This window comes from Periophthalmus magnuspinnatus, chromosome 4 (genome assembly GCF_009829125.3).
Source record: "Periophthalmus magnuspinnatus isolate fPerMag1 chromosome 4, fPerMag1.2.pri, whole genome shotgun sequence".
Lineage (NCBI taxonomy): Eukaryota > Metazoa > Chordata > Actinopteri > Gobiiformes > Gobiidae > Periophthalmus > Periophthalmus magnuspinnatus.
In genome coordinates, this window is record NC_047129.1 from 20,018,858 (window position 1) to 20,046,585 (window position 27,728).

General features: G+C 40.6%; 1 protein-coding gene across 2 annotated transcripts; it reads left to right on the plus strand.

The window, feature by feature from the left end:
• On the plus strand, positions 1-27,728 carry alg6 (ALG6 alpha-1,3-glucosyltransferase). 2 transcript variants are annotated; one of them, XR_008648674.1, is made up of 15 exons: positions 1-185; positions 367-451; positions 1,200-1,289; positions 1,408-1,496; positions 1,578-1,660; positions 2,635-2,699; positions 2,770-2,955; positions 6,404-6,539; positions 12,566-12,651; positions 16,325-16,409; positions 16,494-16,564; positions 19,996-20,064; positions 22,274-22,466; positions 25,902-26,282; positions 26,644-27,727. XR_008648674.1 is itself a non-coding variant. In XM_033965042.2 (14 exons), exons 1-14 carry the CDS (start codon positions 104-106, stop codon positions 26,097-26,099), a joined length of 1,518 nt encoding a protein of 505 aa, XP_033820933.1. In that variant the 5' UTR covers positions 1-103; the 3' UTR covers positions 26,100-27,728. The 2 variants fall into 2 exon arrangements, 1 of the variants encoding a protein (XP_033820933.1); XM_033965042.2 differs by having other exon boundaries at positions 25,902-27,728.

A 27,728-nucleotide genomic window follows, 5' to 3' on the forward strand; every position in this document is an offset into this window, starting at 1 on the left:
GCGTGACGTTCCCGGTAGTGCTGTCAGAGTTCACAGCGGTTTTCATTGAGCGTTTTCATCCTTTGTTTTTTATCTGTAAACACTTTCTTTCGTGAATCGGGCCATGCGCACGTGGAGCCTCGTGGCAGGGGGTGTTCTCGTGGGGCTCGTGGTCAGGTGGGCCGTGTCTTTGAATCCTTATTCGGGTGAGAAATCTGTTGTTTTGCTAATGATGCTAGAGCAGGTTGTGCATGTCCTGAGGTGTCCTAAAGGCACACACAGTTCTATTTCTAACTGTAGACTTTTCACGTGAGTCGATGTTAGATTTATTTCGTCTCTACAGAGTTTGAGTCACGAGAGTTTTGTGTTTTTATCCTTTTTCCCCAGGGGCTGCAAAACCTCCCATGTTTGGGGATTATGAAGCTCAAAGACACTGGCAAGAAGTGACTTACAGCCTCCCCCTGCAGCAGTGGTCAGTGCAGGCTTTCTTTACATAAACTTAAGGTGTAAATCTGTCTTTATGCGGTATAACATGAGCTCTGGTTCATGCATCTGGTTTTTCTATAAATATCATTATAGACCCATTCCCTGCTCTCAAAATGTGTGTATTCATTGCCTGTATGAGTAATATATAGTATAAAGGAGAAATCTAGGGATGATTTCAGTTAAAGCTTAAATGCAAACGAGACTGAAACTCTGATCATTGCTCCTCAAAACAGAATTTCTCAGATCTGAACTCCACTCCCAGACTATGGAACGTTGCTATTTTTATATGTGAAAAACGAGTCGAAAGTCTGGACATACCCTCTCATTCAATGTTTTATTTTTTATTTTTACTGCTTTCTACATTTTATATACACACAGCAGACACCAAGTAATTATGTAGTAAGATATATGAATTATTATGTAGCAACAACTCTACTTAATATTTTTATTCTCTTTCATTTTCAACTCCTCAAAGTCTCCTCAAACCTTTTGCTTTGTCGAAAAAATATTTTGCAGAGTTTTTTTAAACTTTTTTTTCTTTACAGCATAGTTCCATATATCTTCCTTCATATATTTGATGCCTTCTGTATGTAAAAAATGTGTCCAAACTTTTGACTGGTTGTGTTTACAACATTTACCTCAAATAATCCAATTACACTTCTGCTAATTATGCATATATACATCCATCCATACATACATCCATACATTTATTTAGTATACATTTCTGTTTGTAGGTACTTCAACACATCTGACAATGACTTGAACTACTGGGGTCTGGACTACCCCCCCCTGACGGCGTACCACAGCCTCCTCTGTGCTTACGTGTGAGTGTGATTCGTTTCATAAAAGAGATCAGGCTCTCGTCACCTTGTCTCTGATCATGTCACAACTATAAATGTACTTTCATTTGGTGGGCCGTTATCTGTTTGTGTGTTTATACAGAGCCAAGGCCATAAATCCAGAGTGGGTGGAGCTTCACAAATCCAGAGGTTATGAGAGTTATGCTCACAAGCTGTTTATGAGAGCAACAGGTTGTTACTATGGTTACAGTTATTGAACATATTAAACTATTACAAATGTATTCTAATGTAATGTGTTTGTTTCTGTGGCAGTGCTGGTAGCTGACCTGTTGATTTACCTTCCTGCTGTGGTTTTATACTGTTTATACCTCAGTGATGGATCCCCAAGGAAAAAGGTGATAATTTTTACTTCATCTACAATGTTTACCAAATCAGCTTCAGAAATTACTAATAGCTCAGCTGGTAGAGCTGGTTGTCCCATAAACTGTTTATATAAATGGACATAGCTAACCTGCTAGCCACCGCGTTCCAAACAGGAAGTGATCATCGGCACACTTCCAACTCCATTGACTCTTGCTCCAGTTCACTTTACATTAAAAACTGTGCCCCTTCTCTCTGTAACTGCTGCTGTCAGACTCGTCATTTTGGTCTTAAATGTTCGTATTAACCCACTCTACATGATCCTGTTTTTTTTTATTTTGCTATTGTGTCTGTAAATCAAGATATGAAGATTAACCAATCAGGTGTCTTCTTCCCCTGAGGTTGCTTCCGTTAGTATTAGCAACAGGTTTGATTGACAGTGTTGCTAAGCTAAGGCAGGGGCGTTACCTTCAACCTCTTTGGTTGCTATGATACTCGTGGTCGTAATTCCAAATATGAAGCTTTGCTCTAAATTAGTCGCTATAACTGCTCTAGCCCCGAAGAGCTTCATTTGGAGCTGAATGCTGTGGGTGATGTCACACTCACTTAGCCCATTTCTTTATACAGTCTATGGTTTGTCCACTGATCTGAAGATCTGGCAGTTTAAATCCTGCCCTCTTCATAAACAGTGACCCACAGGTTGGCAGTGCGATTCCAGCTCCCACAGATGAATGCTGCCGTTGTGTCCTTGGGCAAGACCCTTAACCCCCCTCACCTCCAGTGTCTGTGTACATTGGTGTGTGAATGTGTGTGTGAGTGGGTGAGTGGTCCCTTGATGTAAAACGTTTTTAGAACATGACCATTTAGCATAAATATCTATTCTATATCTGTTTACCAAGTCAGCTTCAGAACAAAGTACAGTAATGGTTTGACACATTCATTAATATTTGTTTATAATTAAATTACTTTGAGACCAAAGTAAAACATCTGTCTCTTCTGTTTCATACAGGTGTCTGTTCTGCTGTGCACGCTGCTGTACCCAGGCCTGATTCTCATAGACTATGGGCATTTCCAGTATCCTTTAAGACTTCAGTTATTAGTTTAAGTGTGTTCTGCCTCCATGTTCAGACCTTAACAGTGGCAGGTACAATGGGGTCAGCCTGGGTCTGGCCTTGTGGGCGATCCTGGCTCTGGGTCTGGGCTGGGACGCCCTGGGCTCCATATTCTTTTGCCTGGCTCTGAGCTACAAACAGATGGAGCTGTACCATGCTCTGCCGTTCTTCTGCTACCTGCTGGGAAAGTGTTTCAAACAGGGATCAGTGGGGAAAGGGTGAGTTTGTTAAATACAGGACCAGTCAAAAGTTAAGACACACTCGTTTATGTTTTTTCCAAGATTATTTACATTGAAGCATCTAAACTATGAATGACACATGTGGATGTAGCAAACACAATTTAACTCAAAATAACTCAAAAGATTATAAAAATAACTTTTACCCTTTGCTTTTTTTTTTTTTTTTTTTTTTTTTTATTATTTTCATTTGGCAAGAACAAATATACATACACATTCCTTCTAGTTCACTTCTCTTTATAAGAACAGGGGAGCTTAAGGGGAAAAATGTATATATGCAGTGTACGATCAAATAAAATAATAATTAAAAAAAAATACAAGAAATGGAGAAGTCACTGCCCTTTGCTTTGACCCTGTTTACACTTTTGTCATGTCTTGACCCTGAGGCTCAGCTGTGAACTGAAAACCATTTCAGGGACTTTATCATGAAGCTCACTGAGAGAAAGACAAGGGTTTGAGCTGCACAAAGCAAAGAGAGGACACCCTGAGGAACTGAATATGAAATATAAAACATATTTAGTTGAATTATTTTGCTGTTTTTCTTTGCTACATAATTCCACATATGTTTCTTCATATATTTGATGTCTTCTGTTTGTGTATGAAGTGTAGAAAGTAGTAAAAATACAGAAAAAAGTCTTTGAATGAAAGGGCAAAACTTTTGACTGATAGTGTATATTAACCTGTGTTTTAATTGGTCCTGTTTTAGTCCTGGTTTGATCCCTGTTTAGTCTTAATGTTGACTCAGGTTAGTCCTGGTCTAGTCCTGGTTCAGTCCTGATCGAGTCTCTGTTTAGTCCTGTTCTGGTCTCAGTTTAGTCCTGGTCTTGTCCTGGTTCAGTTTTGTTCTAGTCTTGGTTTAGTCCTAGTCTAGTCCTGGTTCAGTTCTGGTCTAGTCTCGGTTTAGTCCTAGTCTGCTTCCAGTTTAGTCCCAATTTCGATGTGTTTGAGCGAGTGGGAACGCAGCCTTTTATCTTTTTTCATTTTCTTTGTTAACAAGGGAAGAATGAAATAGTTGAAAGACAAAGCTGAGCAGTTACACAAATTTTAATCTTGGGCCTTTTTAATGGAGCGATTCACAGCAAATCTGTCAGCAAAAACATGTGGTTTTGGGCAGAGTTCAGACTTTGGAGGAATTATTTGTGCTGTTTTTCTTTGTTTACAGTGGCTCTTAAAACTTTGTCTTATTTATGTCCTGGAAATTAGCATTAAAAGCCATTTTTATTAGATTTAATGAGACAAAATACTTTTATTAAGTTGAGTTCTTCTCTCAAACTGAAAACACTCCCGGAATTGCCAATCTCTACTGAACTAAAGGTAAAAGGAGCTGTTAACTTGAAAACTACCACTTCATGACATCACAAGGTGTAACAGAGCATTTTGAGCTTTGGAGATGTAGACAGACTAATAATAAAGTGTTACTCAAAGATGGGTGAATGAAACAAAACACAACTCCAGGTCTATTTTTGAGGAGGGAACAGTCCATTTTGCGTAATATAGGACTGTTAATGTTGAAATAGTGCAAGTCTGTTTACATCTGCCTTGTTAGTTCCACTATTATGACTTCAACCTTGGTTCATGTCAGTCCTTGTTTAGCTTAAAATATTGTTTAAGATTGTTGGCGTGTCATTAGATAGCGCCTCTTAATCGGGTGGCAAATTGCTCCTGCTCAACTATCATTATATCAACCTATAAAAATCCATTATGTGCCAGCCATGGTGTTTTGTCACTCTGCACCTAAATGCCAAACGAATGCCCCCCAGACCCCCCCGATATGTGATGTGGGGCTATAAGGAGCCCCCGTCCTCACTGGAGCCCCAGAGTGACTGAGGTAATCAAATTGGCTGCTGTTACTAGTGTGTCCAGTGTCTGTTTATCTAGTAACAATGTACCAAGGGCATTTAGTAGCGAATGCAGAGTGGGATTATATGAGCCCGGGGAGATATGCCCAGATGCCACGCTCACACTGGCCAAACTCCTCAGCTATGCCTGTGTGTGCAACTTCCCCAGGAGCTTCAGAGTTACAGCTGAAGAGACGCTGGGCCACACTAAGACGTCCAGCTGATGCATTGCTTTCACTGCATTCCTCAGCACAAGGGTCAGCGCCCCACATTTAGAACCAGGACACAAGTCTATACTAACTGTTTAAAGGGGGGGACGCAGCGATCCGGCTCAATATCAAGCGATACTAGAGCAAAGACTGGAAATGTAAATGATTTCCTTAAAAAACAAACGGCATGAGGTAAAAAATATATACAAATATGTTTTTAAATGGACTGTTATGAGCTTTAAACCATGTTATAATATCATTGCCTCCTCAAAAACAGACCTGGAGTTGTGTTTTGCTTCATTCACACATGTTTGAGTAACACTTTATTATCAGTCTGTCTACATCTCCAAAGCTCAAAATGCTCTGTTCCACCTTGTGATGTCATGAAGTGGTAGGTTTCAAGTTAACAGCCCCTTTTACCTTTAGTTCAGTAAAGACTGGCAATTCCAGTGCTGAAATGATCCAAATGATTCTAGTGAAGGTGTGTGGAGTTTAAAAACACAGTGGAGCACTTCCTGTATTACCACATGATGACATCACAAGGTGGAACAGAGTGTTTTCAGTTTGAGAGAAGAACTCTAAATATGCTGGGTTTGTGTGTGAGATGTTTTGGACCAACATTGTCCAGTAAATCGCCTTATTACACCAGTTTATTGAAATGATACCTGATACCAGTATTGTATTGGTGCATCCCTAGTTTAAAGTTTACATATTTACGCAAAATGAACTTTTATTATTTTTAGCCTTGTATTAACACTCTTCCCTCATCATTGGCTCAAATTGAGTTATCCTGTATCGCCCTGCATTCGAGGCTTGAGTGTTCAGAAAATTTGTGTTTTCACCTACCCCCTGTCCATGCCTACATCCTTGTATTTCCTTACAGGCTCTAAAGTGTCATGTCCTCTCCGGACGTCTCAAAACTAAAAACAAACATATAAACAACATCTGCTGTTTTCTATAGTGAAAGGGCATGATCAGTTTTGTTACGCAGTTTTAGACCAGTGTTGTGTTTTTTATTAATAGACTTCTCGTGTTATGTTTTAATACAGATGTATGAGGTTTTGTTGTACTGTTCTGTATCCTGATTTTTTTTTGTATATTTGAAAAATGGCCTTTTGGGAGCATGGCTGACGTAGGCTTGTGGGCGAAGCATTGGACAGGCTTGAGGGTTCGAATAGTGAGGGATCACAAGATAACTGCATGGCTGACACATAAAAAGACTCTAGGCATGTTTTTGATGAGGGAATGACTTTATAACATGGTAGAATGCCTCCAAAAGTAAAGTTGATTTTGCAGGATAGTACCTATTTTAAAGCAACCTGGGCGGCATAGACTTATTGTAGGCAGTATTAATAGCGTTGTAACCTTTGTGTCTTTATATAGGCTGTTCCTGCTGGTGAGAATCGGCTTGGCTGTGTTGTTGACCCTTGCTCTGTGTTGGCTCCCCTTCCTCACTGACCCCAGCCTGGCCGTACAGGTGCTGAGGAGAATCTTTCCCGTGGCTCGTGGTCTGTTTGAGGTAGGTTTTTTTTTAATGGGAGGTCATCTGCACCACCACAACAGAGACTCTTAAGTCACAGCACCGTCTCGGCAAAAAACAGAAAATCAACAGAAAACATGGGAATCTGGGGTAAATGGGGATAAAAGGTACAAAGCATGGGACAAGATCTCATGAGAAAATATTGTGCTGGTGATTTTGAGTTCTTGTAGTTTTATATAAAATAATGAATAAAAAACTGAGGACTGGAACAAAGGGAAGAACAATGGTTTAGCAGAGAGTGGGCGCTTAGCAACACTGTCAATCAAACTTGTTGCTAACACTAGAGGAAGCAACCGTGGGGAAAGAAGACGCCTGAATTGTCTGTTAGTAATGTTCACATCTTGATTTACAGACACTATAGTGAAATAAAAACATGGGAAGCGTGGGAGTCTCTTCTTAGACTGCTGCCCCCGCGACCCGGCCCCGGCTAAGCAGAAAGAAAAAGGATGGATGGAATGGACAATTTAAATGCCCCATGTTGTCTGTTCTAATGTTTCCTCATCACAAACAGACCTGGAGTTGTGTTTTGTTTTATTTACACATGTTTAACACACAAACACTGCATATTTAGGCTGAGTTCTTCTCTCAAACTGAAAACACTCTGTTCCACCTTGTGATGTCATCATATGGTGATACAGGAAGTGCTCCACTGTGTTTTTAAACTCCATACATCTTCACTAGAATCACTTGGATCATTTAAGCTCTGGAAATGCCGGTCTCTACTGAACTAAAGGTAAAAGGAGCTGATAACTTGAAAACGACCACTTCATGACATCACAAGGTGGAACAGAGCATTTTGAGCATGGGAGATGTAGACAGACTAATAATAAACTGTTACTCAAACATGTGTGAATGAAACAAAACACAACTCTAGGTCTATTTTGAGGAGGGAACAGCATTAGAACATGGATTAAAGCTAAGACTCCATTTTGTGTGATACAGAACTTTTAAAATCTCGTCCTGTCCCTTTCTCGTGCCTTGTCCCACCCTCAGTTTTCTCATGTACAAATCATGTTTTGACCTTAAAATTAGACAAAACATATGATTCAGTGTGACTGTTATTAACCTAATCAGATGTCCCAGAGTCAAAATACCACATTATAAAATTAAGTTAAATATGTATGGAATTCTGATGGAATAAGCCCTAAGCAGTTTGAATTGATAACATATCAGCGGATGCGTTCTTCCTGTCACTTCTGCAGAGCCGCATTGGGTTTCTGTGCGGCGTTGACATTTGTGAGTGGGGGGGTCTGCTCTATAGGCGCGAGGAACAAGCTCTTCTCAGTTTAAAGTGTTAACATCCATCAGAACTCAAGTCCACCATCAACGCTGCCCTGCGGGTACGACGAGACCACATCATCTTTTAACATGAGCCTCGTCCTGTCTGCTGCGTGACCAAAGATACGACTCCGCCCCCCTCCTCCATTCAAACAGCAGCGTTATTTTGTTAGCGTGGAGATATTTTTGTTGTGAGATGCTTAAGTGAGATAAAAAGTGAAACAGAAAGAGGCTTTTTATTAACGGGGATGTGGAGTCCGGCTGATTACAATCAAAAACATTTTGATTGTAATCGTTAATGATTTTTAAACTTTGACTTAATCTGGTGGATGAAACTATAAATATAAATTATAGTTTTACACCGACCAAGAAGCAGTTTGCGAAGAAAAGTTGAAAAGTATGTTGAAAATGACAGGAAGCCAAGAGTTCTGTTTAGAGAGTCCCACACTGATGACAACACTCTGAGAGAATTCCGTCCAAAAGTTCGCACGTTTGGCACAATTTACACAAGAAACACATTTTTTCCAATATTTAAAACAGTATTTCAACCAAACAAAGGTGTTTCTTATATTTTTATTTGTCTAATATTAATCTTCCAGTGTACCACATGGTTGCTATGTAACAGTTACAGAATTCCATAGTGTGATGTAATGATTTCCAACCAGGAAGTAAAATCTGAAACTTTAAAAAACTGCCAAATTTGGGAAAATGTAAAAAAAAATTTTTTTAGTAAAATCTTAAATATAATGATCTTGTGTTTTATTAAAATGAGTCATAGACGCTTTAACGACACACTATAGAACATTCCAGGCAAAGCAATAACATCTCCATGGAGACGAGCAGATGCTGGACCCTTCAACAAATCTGTATTTTCAATATAAAACTCAATGCCTTTTTAAAGAGCTCTGTTCTAATGTTGTTTCCTCGTCACAAACAGACCTGGAGTTGTGTTTTCGTTCATTCACACATGTTTAACACACAAACCCTGTACATTTAAGCTGAGTTCTTCTCTCAAACTGAAAACACTCTGTTCCACCTTGTGATGTCATCATGTGGTAATACAGGAAGTGCTCCACTGTGTTTTTAAACTCGACACACCTTCACTAGAATCATTTAGATAATTTCAGTCTAATAATAATAATCTCTACTGAACTAAAGGTAAAAGGAGCTGTTAACTTGAAAACTACCACTTCATGACATCACAAGGTGGAACAGAGCAGTTTGAGCTTTAGTAAAGTAATAGTAAAGTGTTACTCAAACATGTGTAAATGAAATAAAACACAACTCCCTGTTTGTTTTTGAGGAGGGAACAGCATTAGAACATGACCTAAAGCTCACAGGAGTCAGGAACTTTAAAATCAGGCTTGACCTTGTTTCCTAAACCCAGTTCCAGTCTCCTGGGGCGTACATCCTTCCAGTGCGTATCCAGTTGGACGTGAAGGATCAAAGAAAACAGAAATCAAATGGAGAAAGGTCAAGAGATCGGGTTCACGCTATCTCGGGGAGGTGTTGGGTTTTTGGGACGGTCCAGGATATAGATAAATCCAACTAATTTATGGCCTGAGTATTTTCAGCACTTCATAGCAGGGCCATGTTCTTGCCATATAGACGGTCGACCCTATACTTGAAGCATATCAGAGCACATCCGAGAACTGCTGCGTGAAACCGGCCACCGCCACACGAGCATGTAGAGCCTTTGCCATTCACTCGAGCAAATGCACACATCTTAATGCCCGAGCTGCCAATCACCGCCCTTGATAGAAAGCAGCTCAGTGAAACATGATATTAATTAAAAGCTGTGTGACGTGAGGAAAGAACTTCAGACACTTTTGCAAGCGGCCGCGTTGAAAGCTCCCATGTAGAAGCCGGCGCTGGTAATGTAACTGTGTCGGTTTCTGTCTGTGGAGTTGTGACAGACGACTGGGATTCTTACGCTCGCCTCTCTCATATCTGAAACCCGGTACCCCATCTTAGCCCATTCCCCCGAGGCAGCGCCCTTGTGGATGTGAGAAGTGATTGGAAATGGCTCCCAGGGAAGACCGAGGCTTTATTTGTTCAACTAAATGATGCAAACATAAGCCACGGGGCGCGAGGGACACTGTACCCGCCTCTGACGACAGCACCCGGCCAGCTGGAATCAAAGGGTGCACGTAAGCAGATCATTTGGACAAGGGGACAAGGGTGAAAATGGGTTGTTGGTGTGGTCGACGAGCGGGTGACTGGCGGTCCGAGCTGTTAGTGGGAGGAAGGAGTTGTAAGTTTACCCACCGAGCCACATTCTGGCGTCTCACGTTGCTGCCCGCTCACAAAAATGGCACCAAATGCATCTGACTGTGAAATTCCATGCGAGCTCATAGGATAGGTAGTCTCTGGCCACCCTCGCTCTGCTTACGACGACCCCCCTCCCTTAGGTACATGTGTTGCCTTTAGACTACGTCCAGGAAAATTCCCGTAGTGGTTATTTGGAGCAGGGAAGAGGAGAAGGTAGGGCTGGGGCTGAGACAACACAGCCTGGAGTGCTGAGTAGGCTGCCTCTATCTGATCCACACAGCTGTGTCAGGAGCAGCTGTAGGACGCGCAGGGAAAGGAGGGTCACAAATAGGCTTGAAAGTACGAGAAAATGCAAAGCTACGGGAGAACTGTGAGGATGAACTGGGCTGTGGTTTCTATGGAGACAGTCAGGAAAATGGCATCTTGGACACTTTTTCAGTTGTTTCTTCATTTCCAGGATTATTCACTCTGTAGATTCTCACTGAAGCGTCAAAACTATGAATGAACACAGATGGAATGTGGTGAACAAAAAGTAAACTCAAAATAACTTCAAACTGCTTTTAGATAAAAAAAAATTTAAAAAAAGTAAGAATAGTCTTTAACCTTTACTTTGAACCCTGATTCGCACTTTTGTTGACCCTTTGACCCTGAGGAACAGCTGTGAAGTGAAAACCTTTCCAGGCAGCACTTATAGCGGCAAATTTGGAGCCAAGTTCCATATTTGGAATTCTGATCGAGAGTATCATAGCAACCAAAGAGCCAATCTGGAGCGAGGCTGTTGAAGGTAACTCCCCTTCCTGCCTGCACTGCTGGTTTAGCAGAGAGTGGGTGCTGAGCAACACTGTCAATCAAACCTGTTGCTAATGCTAGCAGGAGCGACCTCAGGGAAAGAAGGCGAGTGATGTGTCTGTAAATCAACATATGAACGTTAATAACAGACAAAATAGTGAAATAAAAACCCCAGGATCATGTAGAGCGGGTTAATACGAACATTTAAGACCAAAATGACGAGTCTGACAGCAGCAGTTACAGAGAGAGAGGACACAGTTTTTACACAGAAAGTGAATTGGAACTGTGAATTGGAGACATGAATGGAGCCGGAAGTTCGCCCATGATCACTTCCTGTTTAGAATGCAGCAGGTGGCGCGTTAGCTATGTCCATTTATATATACAGTCTATACTTTGATATAATATTAACTAGACTTAAAGCTGTACAAACACATAACAAACTCATGTTTAAGATTTAAGACCAAAGTATTTTAAAATCTGACATGAAAGAAGTTTGTGAAATCCTGATCACGTGTAACTCTGTCTGTTTGGTTTATGTTCTACAGTGACAGCATTGGGCCCCAAACATCACCTGATCCCAGCACAAACATCTAAGCTCCTAAATCAGCCAGACACTGCAGTCACCTCCTCCTCTGAGCTCACACTGGCATCTGCATTCAGAAACGTAGTACTAGCACATTTTAAAACCTTCATAAATTAACACTGTTTATTGCAATGCAAATTATGGAGATGACAGTGAATATGAAGCATCCTGATGTGGCGTCACTAGGAGAGTGTTTGATTTATTCACCCCGGCTGCGTAGTGAGACGTGCTCTGTGGTTGGTCACTATGTGCTAACTGTGCAGAGACTTCTTGGCCTGACCTTTGCCCTTCTGTCCCCAAGTTTACAAATAAGTCTTGTGCTTTTTCTGACGCTGCGCTGAGTTTGTGGCGCTGGAGGATTAGCGCATCTAAGATTTCATGTAATAAAAACGCCAATAAACGACCAAAATAGTTGTGCTGTAGAAACAGTTGGACCATAGACTCTATAAAGAAGTGGACTAAGTGAGTGTTACATCACCCACAACATTTGGCGCCAAATGAAGCTCATCGAGGCTAGCAGTTATAGTTTGGAGTTACACTTTGGAGCAGAGTTCCATATTTGGAATTCTGATCGAGAGTATCATAGCAACCAAAGAGCCAATCTGGAGCGAGGCTGTTGAAGGTAACTCCCCTTCCTGCCTGCACCACTGGTTTAGCAGAGAGCGGGCGCTTGGCAACAGGTTTGATTGACAGCACTACAACACTAGTGGGAGTGTCTTGATTTGTCTGTTATTAATGTTCATAAATCCGATTTACAGGCACAATAGTGAAATAAAAACCCCAGGATCATGTAGAGCGGGTTAATATGAACATTTATGACCAAAATGACGAGTCTGACAGCAGCAGTTACAGAGAGAGAGGACACAGTTTTTCAATAGAAAGTGAATTGGAGACAGAGTTGATGGACATGGGAAATGGTCTTATTACATTTCATGAAAAGTCCTACCAGGATATCATCTTAACTGATATAATGGAACCAATACCTGATCCTGCTCATTTTTGAGTATCAGTGCCAATATTCGATCCTAGTATCAGTATTGTATTGATGTATCCTTAAAGTGTAATGACCTCTGTCTCTGTCCAGGATAAAGTGGCCAACGCATGGTGCAGCTTAAACGTGTTTATAAAGATCCGGAGCATCATGTCCAGCGACTCCCAGGTCTACCTCAGGTAATCCCTCTCTCTTCTCCTCTATCCTCCTTCTCTCCTCCCTCTCTGTTTTCTCCTCCTCCTCTCCTTCCCTCTTCCTCTCTACATCTCTGCTCCTCTTCTCCTCCTCTCTCCTCTCCTCTTCTGTCCTCCACCTTGTGATGTCAACATGTGGTAATACAAGTGCTTCACTGTGTTTTTAAACTCCATACACCTTCACTAGAATCATTTGGATCATTTCAGTCCTGGAATTTCCAATCTCTACTGAATTAAAGGTAAAAGGAGCTGTTAACTTGAAAAAAAATACCACTTCATGACATCACAAGGTGGAACAGAGCATTTTGAGCTTTGGAAATGTAGACAGACTAATAATAAAGTGTTACTCAAACATGTGTGAATGAAACAAAACACAACTCCCTGTTTTTGAGGAGGTAACAGCATTAGAAGATAACTTGACGCTTACAAGAGTCCATTTTGCATAATATAGGACATTTGACAGAAAAATCACAGTTAGATATTTTTCCCAAATTGTTCCAGGGCTGTTTCTTGGAAAAGGGAAACTGGCCGAAGGGAGAGAGTGTGATCCAGGGAACAACAGCAGAGCTTTAGGAAGAGTCTTGTGATGGATTTGAGATCATAAATTCTCGACTGTTTTTGGATCTAAGTTGTCACAAGTCGCCCGCGGATCCCTCGGAGCATGTCTCGCACTGTGATGTCTGAATAATCAACGGAACAGAGTCAGAAATAAGACTTCACACTCTCGGCTTATTTTCGATGAAGAGATTGTAAAATTTGGATTCGTGTTTTGAGAGCTATTACTTTTAAACTTTTTTAGTTTGCAGAATCTGACATTTTTGGGAACACTTGGGAGCTTAGCATTCCTCCGGACCCGACTGAGTCTAGACTTGTTCCCATTGTGACCGTTTCATTACTGCACTTCAGCTCTAAATGTTTCTAAGCTTAAAGTTTAAAATGCCCCTAGCTATAATTTTGACATTTTATAATTGTCCTATTAAAAAAGTGATGGAGTCATATCCAACTTGAATAGTCTCTGTGCACAGTCGCATTCTAGCTAGCTCTCTGCGACTCAAAGCTAACAGTCACTTTTATTTCAATCGGAAAATACAAAATAAACAAATTCTAATTAATTAAAATAAAGACTAGAGGGTTATTTTTATACATAGAATATTTAAGTTTCTGGTGTTGTTGTAACATTTATTATGCCTCAAAATTAGCTTTAGCATTAGCATGGAGACTCAAACATGTCTCTTTCTAAACACAGAAGTGTCCGCAGCTCCCTGTCCACTGCCTTTAAATATTTATTCATGTTATCATGACTCGACAAAAACGTCAGAGATGAAACTGGACAAGAAGTAGTGACGCTAACAGTGAGGTACAGGGCGCTACTGTGCAGAGCTGATTACAGAAATTAGCTGTGAATTCAATATTTTACTAGCAAACAAAGTAGAAAAGTTAAAGTATTTCTCACAGATTTTAAGCCTTATAAAGCTTCAAATGTGGTGATTTTGATAAGATTAGAGCTGAATTTTGTTCAACAGAAACAATTGAATCAATCTTTTTTTTTTCCATCAGTTTTTATTTGTATATTTTTGTTTTGCTCAAATTCTCAACGTGTTAAAATAAACCCTCAGCCTTTTCAGCAGGTCTCACACAATAATAAAAATACTTTGATTTTTCAGTCCTGTTCAAAAATTTAGTGGAGTAGAAGGCACAGATACTGCTCTCAAATGTACTCAAGTAAAAGTAAAAAGTACCCAAAGTGAAATACAGATAGAGTACAGTACTACTTTTACTTTCCCGTTCCACCACTGCCCATAAATAACCCCAGTGTAAACATTAGCACAATAATGACATCAGAGCGGCTCATGTGTTATATCATTCTTAGCGTAGAGGCCAGTTAAACTTGTAGGAAGTTGTTTTGTTGATGTAAAGCTGTTGATATAAGCGTGTAGATGGTGGGATCATGGGGGGCTCTGCTTTAATGGTTCCCTCTAAATATAGTGAGACAGTGTTCACAGGACTGACACGTTTCTGCCTCACTGCGAATGCCAGGGATGAGCCTGGAGTCGTCTGACGGCTGTGGATTTCAGATAATAGTGAAACATTCTTGCCTTTTTGAGTAGAATAGTTCCCGTTCAAAACATAGACTGTATAATGAAACTCATCGAGGCTAGCAGTTACAGGGGAGGAGGGCCAATTTGGAGCCGAGCTCAGTATTTATAATTGCGACCGTGAGTATCATAGCAACCAAAGATCCAATCCAGAGCGAGTCTGTTAAAGGTAATGCCCCTTCATGCCCGCACCACTGGTTTAGCAGGGAGCGGGCGCTTAGCAACACTGTCAATCAAATCTGTTGCTAACACTGGCGGGAGTGACCTACAGTTTGAGGGATAAATGAAGTCTTTTTGAAGAAGGTGCCTGATTTGTTTGTTATTAGTTCATATTTTGATTTACAGACACAATAGTGAAATAAAATCACCAGGATCATGTAGAGCGGGTTAATACGAACATTTAAGACCAAAATGACGAGTCTGGCAGCAGCAGTTACAGAGAGAGGGGCCACAGCTTTTACACAGAAAGTGAATTGGAGCCAGAGTCGATGGAGCTGGAAGTGCGCACATGATCACTTCCTGTTTGGAACGTGGTGACTAGCAGGTTAGCTATGTCCATTTATATATACAGCTTATGATAGTGATATAAATGCGATTATCTCCATTCACAACTGTCATAATCCAGAGCTCAAAAAATCCCAAATGGGAGATTACGTTAGCGCAGCATGAAATATTATTACACAGCAGATGACATGTGGAAGAGCAAATCAGTTAGGACGCCAAATGAATGAGAGCCTTATGGAGATATTTTCAAGCTTACAAACAGTTCTTTCTGTTGTTTTGACTGCGTAAACACACTCACATATTAAAACAAGATTTATTCGCAGTCAGATAAACCTCATTTAGCCTGGGGAGCGAGCCGGTTGGTTATGAATGCAGGCAGCCTGGGAGAAGAATGCCCAAATCCCGCTCCCGAGTTGGGGTTCAGCTGCATTATGTTAACCCTTCAATTGTCACCTGCTCAGGGCACAGACACCGGAAGAGCCTTAGAATGTGTCAGCATCCGTGTGTGTGTGTGCGTGTATGTGAGAGTGTGTGTTCTCTGGGAGGTCAGGCGCTGAGCTAGAGGCCAACTGTGTGTTTGTTCTGCAATTTGTACAGAGAAGAGTGGGACAGCTGCATTTAAGGGTCCTATATTACACAGAAATGAACTCTTGTGAGTGTCAGGCCATGTTCAAATGCTGTTACCTCCTCAAAAACATTCACGGAGTTGTTTTGTTTCATTCACACATGTTTGACACTTTATTATTAGTCTGTCTCATAGACTGTTTATATAAACCTGCTAGCCTCCATGTTCTAAATAAGAAATGATCATGGGTTGACAGCGTTGCTAAGCACTGTAAGGGAAGGGGTGTTAGCTTCAACAGTCTCACTCCAGATTGGCTGTTTGGTTGCTATGATACTTGTGGTCGGAATTCCAAATGTGGAACTCGATGCCCAATTCATCCCTATAACTGCTCTAACCTTGATGAGCTTAATTTGGAGCCGAACGCTGTGGGTGACGTCACACTCCCTTAGTCCACTTCTTTATACAGTCTGTGGTCACTGTTGTCGTTTCATAGCTTGGCGTGCACGCTCTTCGCCGTTCTGCCGTCTTCATTGCGACTTCTGACCAAACCCACATTTTGGCAGTTCAAACTGGCTCTGGTACGTCACATCAGCCTTTTCAATACAAGTGTTTTGGTGCATTTATAACAACTGTAACAAATCTGTGATGTATCTCTCTTTTAGGTCAATTCCTCACTGGCATTTTTCCTGTTTTCTTACCAAGTCCATGAAAAGTCCATCCTCCTGGCCTCACTGTAAGTGCACTCACTATTAACTATAACATGGACTCTGGATGTTCAGGTTAGCAGTTTTGGAAATAATTTATTACATAAGTAATAGTACAGATAGCAGAGCAAAAAAATACTTTTACTTGAGTAAAATAAAAGTATCACATGAAAAAATCTACTTCTCTAAAAGTATTAAAGTAGCTGTCTAAAAATGTACTTAAAGAGTAAAAAGTAAAAGTATTTCTCACAGATTTTGAGTCTTAACAAGCTTGAGCTGAGTTTTGTACAACAGAAACAACTGAATCAATGGGTTTTTTTTTCAATCCGTTTTATTTGTATATTTTTGCTTTGCTAAAATTATGAATGTGTTAAAAATAAACCCTCAGCCTTTTCAGCAGGTCTCACACAATAATAAAAATAGTTTCACTTTTCAGTCCAGTTCAGAAATGTAGTGGAGTAGAAAGTACAGATACTGCTCTCAAATGTAATGAAGTAAAAGTATACACTGTAAAATATACTTATACACAAAGTACAGATGTCTAAAATGTTTATAATAATATAATATAAAGTACAGTACTTGACTACTTTTACTTTGTTCTGTTCCACTTTTTGCAGCTTACCCAGAGTTAAGACCTCATTCAGTTATTGTGAATAAATCAATATTACTATTATTAATTGTCATCATTAAAATGATTATTTGGTGTTGACATGTTTACTTTATATCTTAGAAACTTTAGGTGATAACTTTTAAATATGTAAGAATACTACAGTTAAAATGTAAAAAAATGCCAATAGTTTTGGCTGCATTTATACTCACATAAAGAAACTGTCATTTAAGAATATTATGCCACTGTAAGAACTTATAGACTATAAATATACAAAAACATGATACAAAACCATACACTACAGCTTCACAAACCTGGTGTGATGTGCAGTAGTGTTGTTAACGCTGATTGTAATGTGATAGTGCTGTGAAGGGGGAGGGGCTTTTCACTCTCTAATTTAGCCTTTAGCAGCTACGTAGGTACATTCGACCCTGCCCTGCTCTTCGTCCATGTGCAGTTGAGTTGAGACTTTGAGCGATGAGAGCGAGCACAGCACCTCGAAGGAGGCAAGGGAATAATAAACAAATTATAAATTATAAATGCTAATGTTTGTGCTTCCAGGAGCTTCTGAAGTATGTTCTAAACGTTCATGACAGTTGGGCTCGTTCATATCTCTCACATGCTCGTTCATGGCGTATCCCGTGATCGAACCAATCAGAGCTTGAGCTTAGCTTCAGCTACGTTCTATGTCCGTTCTAGCTAACGATTAAAAAGAGCTGAGAAAGGTTCATGATCTAAAAATAGGTAGAAACGCCACAAAACTGGTCCTTTATGAAAGCTGTAGGTGCCCCGTCTGTTGTGATTACTCTATTTTTCTGGGCAGGAGGGATTTTTCCGTTGTAGTACCAATGAATGGCCGCTAGTCTAACTCGAGACAGCTCTAAGCAGCAGGACCCTGTTGGGTTATTTTAATTGATCCATAGTTAATACTCCATAGAAGTCAAATACCCTCTCTTTAATACCCCATAGAAGTACCCTCTGTAATTAACATGTACCTTCATATAGTACAAATCCAGTTATCTGCGGTGATGACTAGCGGGATGATGTCAGTTAGCTGTGACTTCTGGGGATTATCTTTCAGCTCTAATCTTGTGTATTAATCTAGATGAGGCAGATTGTTGCTTTATTAACTCCTGAGTTCTGTCTCGCACCTGTTACTGTGAATCTATCAGTAATGCATGTCCGGGGGTTAAGAGCGGGCGACAGCCAGCAGCTCAGAGTGTGGGACTGTAACAGGATCGCCAATGGCACACACTGTAATTATGGGCTCAGGGACTCCCGGAAAGTGCCCCCCCTTCTGGAGAGGAGTGGGGACTGTCCCTGAAGTGCCCGATCAGGTTACGCAGCCACGATCTCTCCAAATGTTATGATGCTCGTAACATGAGAACAGAAGTAATACTGTTTTGAAAATATTTTATGACAGGACTGCAGACAAATATTTGAAAATGAAATAAAGGAACTAAAATCTCATAATAAATACGCAGATTGTATTGCTTCAGATGGCTGATGGGAAAATTTTGCTTGGATACAAAACCGTAAAAAGTATCTATGTACATAATTACTATGTAGATCAATGATTTTTAATATTTGACCTCACAATATTTAACTAAATTTGTTTATTATTAAAAACAGCAACCATTGTAAACACATTAATTTCATGCTTCAACTCAAGTTTATTTCTTTATCACATTTAAAATAACTTGAGCTGAAACAATGTGCTTGACATAAAAGTCAGCCAAAAAAAAACAAAAAAACAACATATACAGATCACATGATACAGAGGGAAAGAACAATAAAACACCTGTATATTCAGTTAAATACCAGGGTGAAGAGGTGGGTTTAAGTCTAGTCTTAAACTGCATTAAAGACTGAGAGGATCTGACAGGCAGAGGGCGCTGTTCTATAGTCTGGACGCTGCCACAGAAAACGCTCTGCCTCCTCTGGTCTTGAGCCTGGCTTTGGGCACAGCAGGAGGAGCTGGTCAGCTGATCTGACCTCAGAGCTTTGGGTGGAGTATAGGGCTGCTGTAACTCTCTCAAATAAAGAGGACCCACAGAGTGAAGACATTTAAACACAATCAAGAACAGTTTGAATTGACCCGATAGGAAATGATTTTATACCAGATGTCGCCTAAGTTCGTTTCTGTCTGCAGTCCCTGGGCAGGTTAAAACAAGAAAAATGCATCCAAATGCATTCAGTTACAATCAAACTATGCGTTAAAGATTATTAGGGTATAGGGTATTTACTTCTACGGGGTATTAACTATAACACATAATATATTTACATCACCATATTTCCTTTTATTGCTTTGAAAATGCTACATTCACAGAAAACAACGTATTAACAGGTTTTATAAATTTGATCGACAGTGTTGCTATTTGTCCGCTCCCTGCTAAACCAGTGGTGCAGGTGAGAAGGGGCGTTACCTTCAATAGCCTTGCTCCTGATTGGCACTTTGGTTGCTATGATCGTAGTCAGAATTCCAAATATTGAACTCGGCTCCAAATAACTATAACTGCTCTAGTTATAGGGACCAGTGAACTTCATTTGGAGCTGAACACTGTGATGATATCACTCTCACTCAGCTCAAAACAAAAACACAACCTGAAGAATGCACTTATTCAATGGACTATACAGTTCAACGAAACAATGAGCGCTCTGTCAGTGGACCATCGATAATCCAATAAAATGCATGTTCTATTTACTCATATGCCTTATTATTATAAACGCATTAGTTCTCCGCAGCTCTGACCTCGCATGGCTCTTGTTCCTGCCGTAGATCAAACTGCATGTAATGATTCTTAATGCGTGTCCTTAGTAAAGTTTATATTCATCTTCAACATTTTGTTTCAGGCCGGCCTGCCTTCTCCTGAACGACCTTCCCCTCATCGCCATCTGGTTACTGCAGACGTCAACGTTCAGGTAGAGACGTTTTAGGAGAAAAATGTAACCGTAGCAACACTTTAGCATAATTATATATAAGAGACACGTAAAACTGTTTGGATTATGGAGGTCAGCGGTTTAGCACAAAACGATAGCACTACTTTAAACAAGAATAAGTTGTCAAACGCCACATAACTTCAATATATTTTAGAGGTTCTCTATGTAATGGTCAGTGGTCACATTTTTATACAGCACTTGTCCACCTTCAAGGCTCAAAGCGCTTTATATCAAGGAACTACTCACCCATTCACACACGCATTCATACACCAGTGCATGTGGGTGGGTTAAGTGTCTTGCCCAAGGACACAACAACAACGGCATTCATTTGTGGAAGCTGGAATCGCACCGCCAACCTGTGGGTCAATAGATCTGACCTTTCTACTAATGATGTTTATGTCGAGAGCAGGATTCAAACTGCCAACCTTCAGACAAGTGGACAAACGCTCTGCCAACTGATCATACCGAGACTACAAAATTTACACCTGTTTGTCGCCATGGAGGTGTTTTGTGCTTTGCCTGGAATGTTCCACAATATGGCATCTCTCTCTCAGTTTATTCAATTACTTATTTTATTGCTCAAAAGTACCTTGAAAAAACAAAAACATGCATTACTATAAGCAGGTTAGCCTCTCCACAGATCTAACTTGTAACTTGGCTTGGTGCGCCACCTGGTGCTTGTCACTATGGGAATAGATAAGTTTAGATAAGTTTAATGCCATACTGTGGAAGCTTCTACAATCCAGGCAGATAAATTACACCCCAGTGCAGACAGGCTGATGGCACATTATCTACCTAAAAAGTTCCATAATGCCTCTTTAAGTTTGTCCTTGCGTCGTCACATTATTTGGCCCATTCTCCTGTCTTGAGTCACCGCCGCCATCAAACCTAAAACGACTCAATAACAATAATCTTTGGGAATCAATTTGCCATAGCAACCGGAGCGAGGGCCATAGCAACCGGAGCGAGGGCCATAGCTGGAAAAGCAGAGCCGCGAATGCTCCGTCTAACTTTCCACAGCTGTTGTCAGATTCTTCCGGCAGCACTAATTGTTGTGTGTGTGGTTTAGTTTGAGGATATGTGGGGATTACAGGGCATAGTCTGCGTGCCTCCTGCCTAAGTGTGCTTGGCTGGGACTGGAGCTGTTTGTTCCCCTGTACGCTCCCCTGTACTGTCTAGAGTAAACTACATATTGTCCACGCCGCCTACACTCAATTGTAAAAATACCTCTTTTGTTAGCGTAATGATGTTAGCTGAATGCAGACACAAGCACTCGTAATCAGATGGGAGAAAACAAGCCAGTGTGCGAAAGTATGTATTTGTACAATGCCAAATATTTCTCTTGTGAATAGACTGTGTTTGCTGTTGTTAAATCAGATTTATTCTGCAAAATGGACTTTTCAGAGCTTTTAACCGTGTTATAGTTGTTTTTCCTTCCTCGAAGTTGTATTTGGAGTGATTCATGTTTGAGTAATCTTTAATCTCTTATTTTCAAATTGCCATTTTGACGATGTACCCCCGTTTAACCTCCACCAGTACACGCCCACGGTGACGTATGCGGCCGCTGCGATGTACGTGCTTCCTTCTCCAGTTTTATTTTCTTAATCGGTGATACTCGTAGGATTCAGCAGCATCGCGTAGTCATTTTGGTACAAATGTGCTGCTCGCTAGTGTGATGTGCAACTATCCATAGGGGGCGCCAACAGCATGCAGCGCTTTGTTGTGGTGATGTTTACGGCGACGTCAGCTCTCATTGGGCACCACAGTTTTCTAAAGCGAAATCAGTGGACTTGTTTCTTTAATGAAGTGGTTTTAGATGAATATTGTGATTTAAAATGTGTAAATTATAACGTAATGATCCACAGGGGACAGAGGTGAGAACCATAGAGACACAAGCACAATAGGGCAGATTTAACATGTGAATGAGTGCATGTTTAGGTTCTCACAGACGGGTTGCGTGCGGTTGAATACGAGCCCACTGTTGTGTTTGCCCCTCGCTGCTAAACTAAAGATAAGGTTGGCGTGAGTGTGGGGAGCCCTGTCTCTCAGCGTGTGCACGGCCCACTGCGCACAAAGCTATATGCGATTTAATGTCCCTCTCCCCTCTATAACCACAACACTAAGCTTTAGGATAACGTCTGCCTGCTTCATAAAAGTAAATCACTCTGTATATGTTTGTCCTTCGTGCTAGCATGCTGCCGCTGTTTTTGAAAGATGACCTCTGGGCGCCCTACTGCGTGACCTCTGTGGCCTTCCTGTACTTCAGTGTGTACCTGCTCTCTCCATTGAAACGCTGTACGGAAGAGGAGCTGAGGATGGGAGCCTACCGCAAGATACTGTTCTGTCTGCCGAAGCTGGACCTGGGCTGTGTGGTGAAGTGGAAGGTGAGCTTCTTTTTTTAGTGTTAAAAGTTCAAGATTTGTCATTCTAACGTGCAAAAAATAGACTTGAAATGTGCTCCTCAGTGATGCATTTAAGATGAGAACGATAATAATAATAATGCTAATCTTTAAAGTCTACTTAAAAAGGGAGTATTATGCGAAATTCAACCAAAGAGCCAATCAGAAGCTCATCAAGGCTAGCGGTTATAGGCGGGAATTTTTAGCTGAGTTCCCTATTTGGAATTCCGGCCGGGAGTATCATAGCAACCAAAGAGCCTATCAGGAGCAAAGCTGTTGAAGGTAACACCCCTTCCCGCCCACACTGCTGGTTTAGAAGAGAGCAGGAGCTTAGCAACGCTGTCAATGAAACCTTTTGCTAACGCTAGCAGGAGTGACCTCGGGGGAAAGAAAGTGCCTGATTTGTCTGTTATGAATGTTCATATCTTGATTTACAGACACAATATTGAAATTAAAGAGAGAGTGGGTTAATACGAACATTTAAGACCAAAATGACGAGTCTGACAGCAGCAGTTACAGAGAGAGGGCACACAGTTTGTCAATAGAAAGTGAATTGGAGCCAGAGTCGATGAAGCCCGAAGTGCGCCCATGATCACTTCCTGTTTGGAACGTGGCGGCTAGCAGGTTAGCTATGTCCATTTATATATACAATCTATGTTAAGAACTGAAAAACGTGGTGCATCCCTTACTCCTGTTCCATCATTTGCAGATTTAACGTTTTGATGTTTATTGTGAAAATACAAATTTATGTCAATATAAAACCGCCCCCATGTTTATCCAACATCGTGGCTTTACAGAGTCTATAAAGGGTCTCTGAATGAGTTTAAAATCCCAGGTGGCTACTTCAGAATTGCTGTAGCCTTAAATTGCAAACATGTGAGCTGGTACATCCAACTGTATAAATAAAGATCATGTGCCGCTGTAAGCTGTGTAAGCTGTCCGGGACCAGAGCCGCTGCCAGCCAAAGCATTATTTCTCACTTATTTAAGTTTCCATAGCGTCTGAAGGGGTTGCTCGGCCGGCCACTCCTCGTTTGGGCTGTGGTAGGGTGTCAGAGATTAGGAGAAGGTGTCTTTTTATAGTTTGAGTCATTAACACAGGTACGCCTAGATATATTTATTTACTCAAGCTGCATAAATAGCGAGCGTTGATGAGGGGGATTGGGTTGCGTGGATTTGGGAGCGCGGGATGGGAGAGTGTTTCTTCCATCAGCGGCTTATCTCCAGATCACAGCGCTCAAACAGACGCACAAATCAGACCTTAGCTCGTAAGTAACAAGGAGGGATTACCTACAAGGAGCCTTTTTAATTTTAACTCTGAAGAGATGCAGCACAGCAACAGTTGTGGGGTCAGAAGAAGCACTGGAGCCGCTGTAGACACCACAGTGGGAAGGTGAAGGGCTGAAGTCGATTTAAAAACATTCTTGTCGGACTAAAGACGTGCTGTTGATCAATTGGTCGACTGAAAAGGGGGCGTGGCAAAAGCTCTCAAAACGTATCTCTGTATCTGACCCAAACTGCACTCACAAGGCTGCACCTGCAGGGGGAGCTCATGCAAAAATGGAGAAAAAGAACACGTTACGTTGAGAGCAGTATCTGTACTTTCTACTCCACTACATTTTTGAACTGGACTGAAAAGTAAAAGTATTTTTTATATTGTGTGAGACCTGCTGAAAAGGCTGAGGGTTTATTTTTTAACACATTCATAATTTGAGCAAAACAAAAATATACAAATAAAAACAGAAAACGGTCAATTCAGCTCAAATCTTTATCAAAATAACCACATTTAAAGCTTTACAAGACTCAAGTAAAAGTATTTCTCAGATTTTTTTACTCTTTAAGTACATTTTTAAACTGGTACTTTAATACTTTTACTTGAGTATTTTTTTTGCTCTGGTCTCCGTACTTTTACCTAAGTAACAAAATGGAGTACTTATTCCACCACAGATTTATATAAAGATTTGACAAGCATCAAGCATCGTGACTTTAATTTGCCTTTTTACAGATAAATACCAGAAACACCAGCTCATTCACTCTGACTTTCTGCTCTGTCCCATATAAATCCTTATCATCTAAATAAAATTATTGGTCAAGTATTACAGATTTGTTCTAGTTGACTAAAGGCCCACAGCCTGGATGAATCCCAGTTTGTTCTTTTCCTGTGTTTGTAGACTCATTTAGCAGGACACTTCACCCTTTTTTGCCTGTGTCTGTGCACTCTGGTCTATGAATATTTAGGGAAATGGTACTCAAACTCAACACCAAGTATAAATATTTGGCATTTTGAGAATCACCAGATCTGAACCAGGTTTAAAACCGGATTGTTCTAAGTCTAAACTCTGGCTAAACTGTGTCAAAGGTTGGACTACACAATTTCTACACTAGTTTTGAACCAGGGCTCACCCAAAGGAGGACAAAAATGTGTGTTAAAAACTAGGTATGCTGCAAAATCAACTTTTTTGTATCTTTCTCCCATGTTCTAACGATGTTTCATCAAAAACATGCCTGAAGAGGTTTTAGTTTCATCCATGCATGTTTGAGTAATCTAGTGATCTCTCCCAGGCCCTATTCAAATCCTTAGGCAGGTTTTTGATGAGAGAACAGCGTTATAACATGGGAGAAAGATACAAAAAGTCAAACAGAACATGAAGGAGGCTTACCAACAGGAGGAGTGTCTGTTTGATACAGCTCTGAACAGACATACTGAATCCTAATGTCACACTTTAAATATTGTCACAGGTTTAGATGATTCAAGTATTGTTACCTACACCGACTATGGCTGATTTCCACCATAGACTGTATATATAAATAGACATAGCTAACCTGCTAGCCGCCGTGTTCCAAACAGAAAGTGATAATGTGTGCACTGCCAACTTCATAGACTCCAATTCACCTCACCTAGCTTCAATTCAATTCACCTCGTCATTTTGGTCTTAAATGTTCGTATTAACCCGCTCTATATGGTCCTGGGGTTTTTATTTCACTATTGTGTCTGTAAATCAAGATATGAACATTAATAACAGACAAATCAGGCGCCTTCTTTCCCCGACGTCACTCCCGCTAGTGTTGGAAACAGGTTTGATTGACAGTGTTGCTAAGCGCCTGCTCCCTGCTAAACCAGCGGTATGGGCGGGAAGGGGCGTTACCTTCAACAGCTTCACTCTGGGTTGGTTAATTGAATGCTATGACACTCGCAGTCAGAACCCAGCTCCACATTGGCCCCTATAACTGCTCTAGCCTCGATGAGCTTAATTTGGAGCTGAACGCTGTGGATGACGTCACACTCGCTTAGTCACTTCTTTATACAGTCTGATTCCACTCATGATAACCTATGTTGAGTTTTCATTATTTTTGCCAAGCTGCCTGTATATTGCTTTGTATTTTGTCCATATTTCTTCATTGTTCTGTGTTTTTGTTCCAGTTCTACATCAGTGTCTTGGCCATGGCTGCTCTGAGCGTCGCCAGTGTAACGATGTCTCCTCCTCCACATCTCCCAGACCTGTTCCCGGTGCTGATCTCTACTTTTGCCTTTCTACATTTTCTGGGAACGTTTTTGTATTTCAATATCGTCCAATTTAGCGAGCCCCAAAGGAACAAGGCCCAAAAGAAGATCAACTGAACAGATCTGAGCACTTTTTATATGGGAAAACCAATAAGGTGAACTGGTGTACACTGTGAGGGGACACAAGGGGACTGCAAGAGCACTATAGAGCCAAACAGAAGAACATTTTACATTCATTTTTCCCATAGACTTTTCAAAGATTTCAGATATTAAAGGGCCCATATGGCGCTATGTTCCAATGTTGTTTCCTCATCACAAACAGACCTGGAGTTGTGTTTTGTTTCATTCCCACATGTTTAACAGACAAACCCTGCATATTTAGGCTGAGTTCTTCTCTCAAACTGAAAACACTCTGCTGAACCTTGTGATGTCATAAAGTGGCAATACAGGAAGTGTTCCATTGTGTTTTTAAACTCCATACACCTTCACCAATCTCTACTGAACTAAAGGTAAAAGGAGCTGTTCACTTGAAAACTACCACTTCATGACATCACAAGGTGGAACAGAGCATTTTGAGCTTTGGAGATGTAACAGTCTAATAATAAAAAGTAAAAAAAAGTGTTACTCAAACATGTGTGAATGAAACAAAACACAACTCCAGGTCTGTTTTTAGGAGAGAACAGCATTGTAGCATGGGTTAAAGTTCACAAGAGTCAACTTTGCATAATATAGCACCTTTAAGAATTAAGACATCCCAGAGGCTAACCAGCTACGTGCTAACTGATATTCATAAGGGTTTTGTTTTGAGCCCAAAAAGCACATTTAAAACATAAGATTCTGCAAAATACTTTAATAACTTTACTATTTATAAATAACAATATGTGTAATTTTATCATTAGTTGCCACGTAGCAGAGTAGCCCTGAGTTTACAAATTTATTTATTTTTTTTTGGAAAGTCTATGGGGAAAAATTTATGAGAAATGAACTTCCGGAACCAGGAGGTGAGCGTCACTGCTGGGCTAATCTGGACCCAAAATAATGAATTTCTGGAATAATTTTCGTTTACATTTTTGATGGTGTTAATACAGAACCATCATGTTTAGGTTACAGACTGAGTGAGGGGAACATTACCTGAAAACATGGACCAAATAATGTGTTAAATGTTGTTAATCAGGTTTAAAAGTACTTGACGTAGTTTGGCAGATTGAATACGGTTGAGAATTTTAAATGTGCATCTGGTTTGATGGATTAATTTATAATAGGCCGTCCACAGCAGCACGCTAGATAGCTACAAAATTGATTTAAACAAGATTTTCAGGAGCCTGTGGTCAGTCTGAGCATTCATGGTCCTGTTTAGGAGTTTGAGTTTACACTAAAAGGTGAGAGTGACTCGGTGAAAAGCTGTTGGCTATTGCTAATGCTAGCTAGCTTGTGACTGTAATGTTATTTGAGGGGGACTTGTTTAATAGCAGAAAGTAGTTCAGCTAAATCGGTTCTTTGTCAGATTGTGTTAAAACAAACCTCAGTTTAAGTCTAATTTGAGTTACAGAGCTTCAGACAGAGCAGTGCCTACAGTTAGCGTCACACCCCCAGATAATGTTGGTGACGTCAGCTCCAAAGTATCACTTGAAGCTAATGGAGAAGCTTGTACTCTGGTTTAAACAGTGAGGGTGATTATGACCAACTTTTTTCTACCGTCATTTTTGTACAAAGTTTTTTCTAAAATAAAATGAATGACATTAACTG

Coding starts and splice junctions, on each gene's coding strand:
- alg6 (XM_033965042.2), top strand. CDS start 104: ATGCGCACGTGGAGCCTCGTGGCAGGGGGTGTTCTCGTGGGGCTCGTG. Junction 186..366: donor GTCTTTGAATCCTTATTCGG/GTGAGAAATCTG, acceptor CTTTTTCCCCAG/GGGCTGCAAAACCTCCCATG. Junction 2,700..2,769: donor ATAGACTATGGGCATTTCCA/GTATCCTTTAAG, acceptor TAACAGTGGCAG/GTACAATGGGGTCAGCCTGG.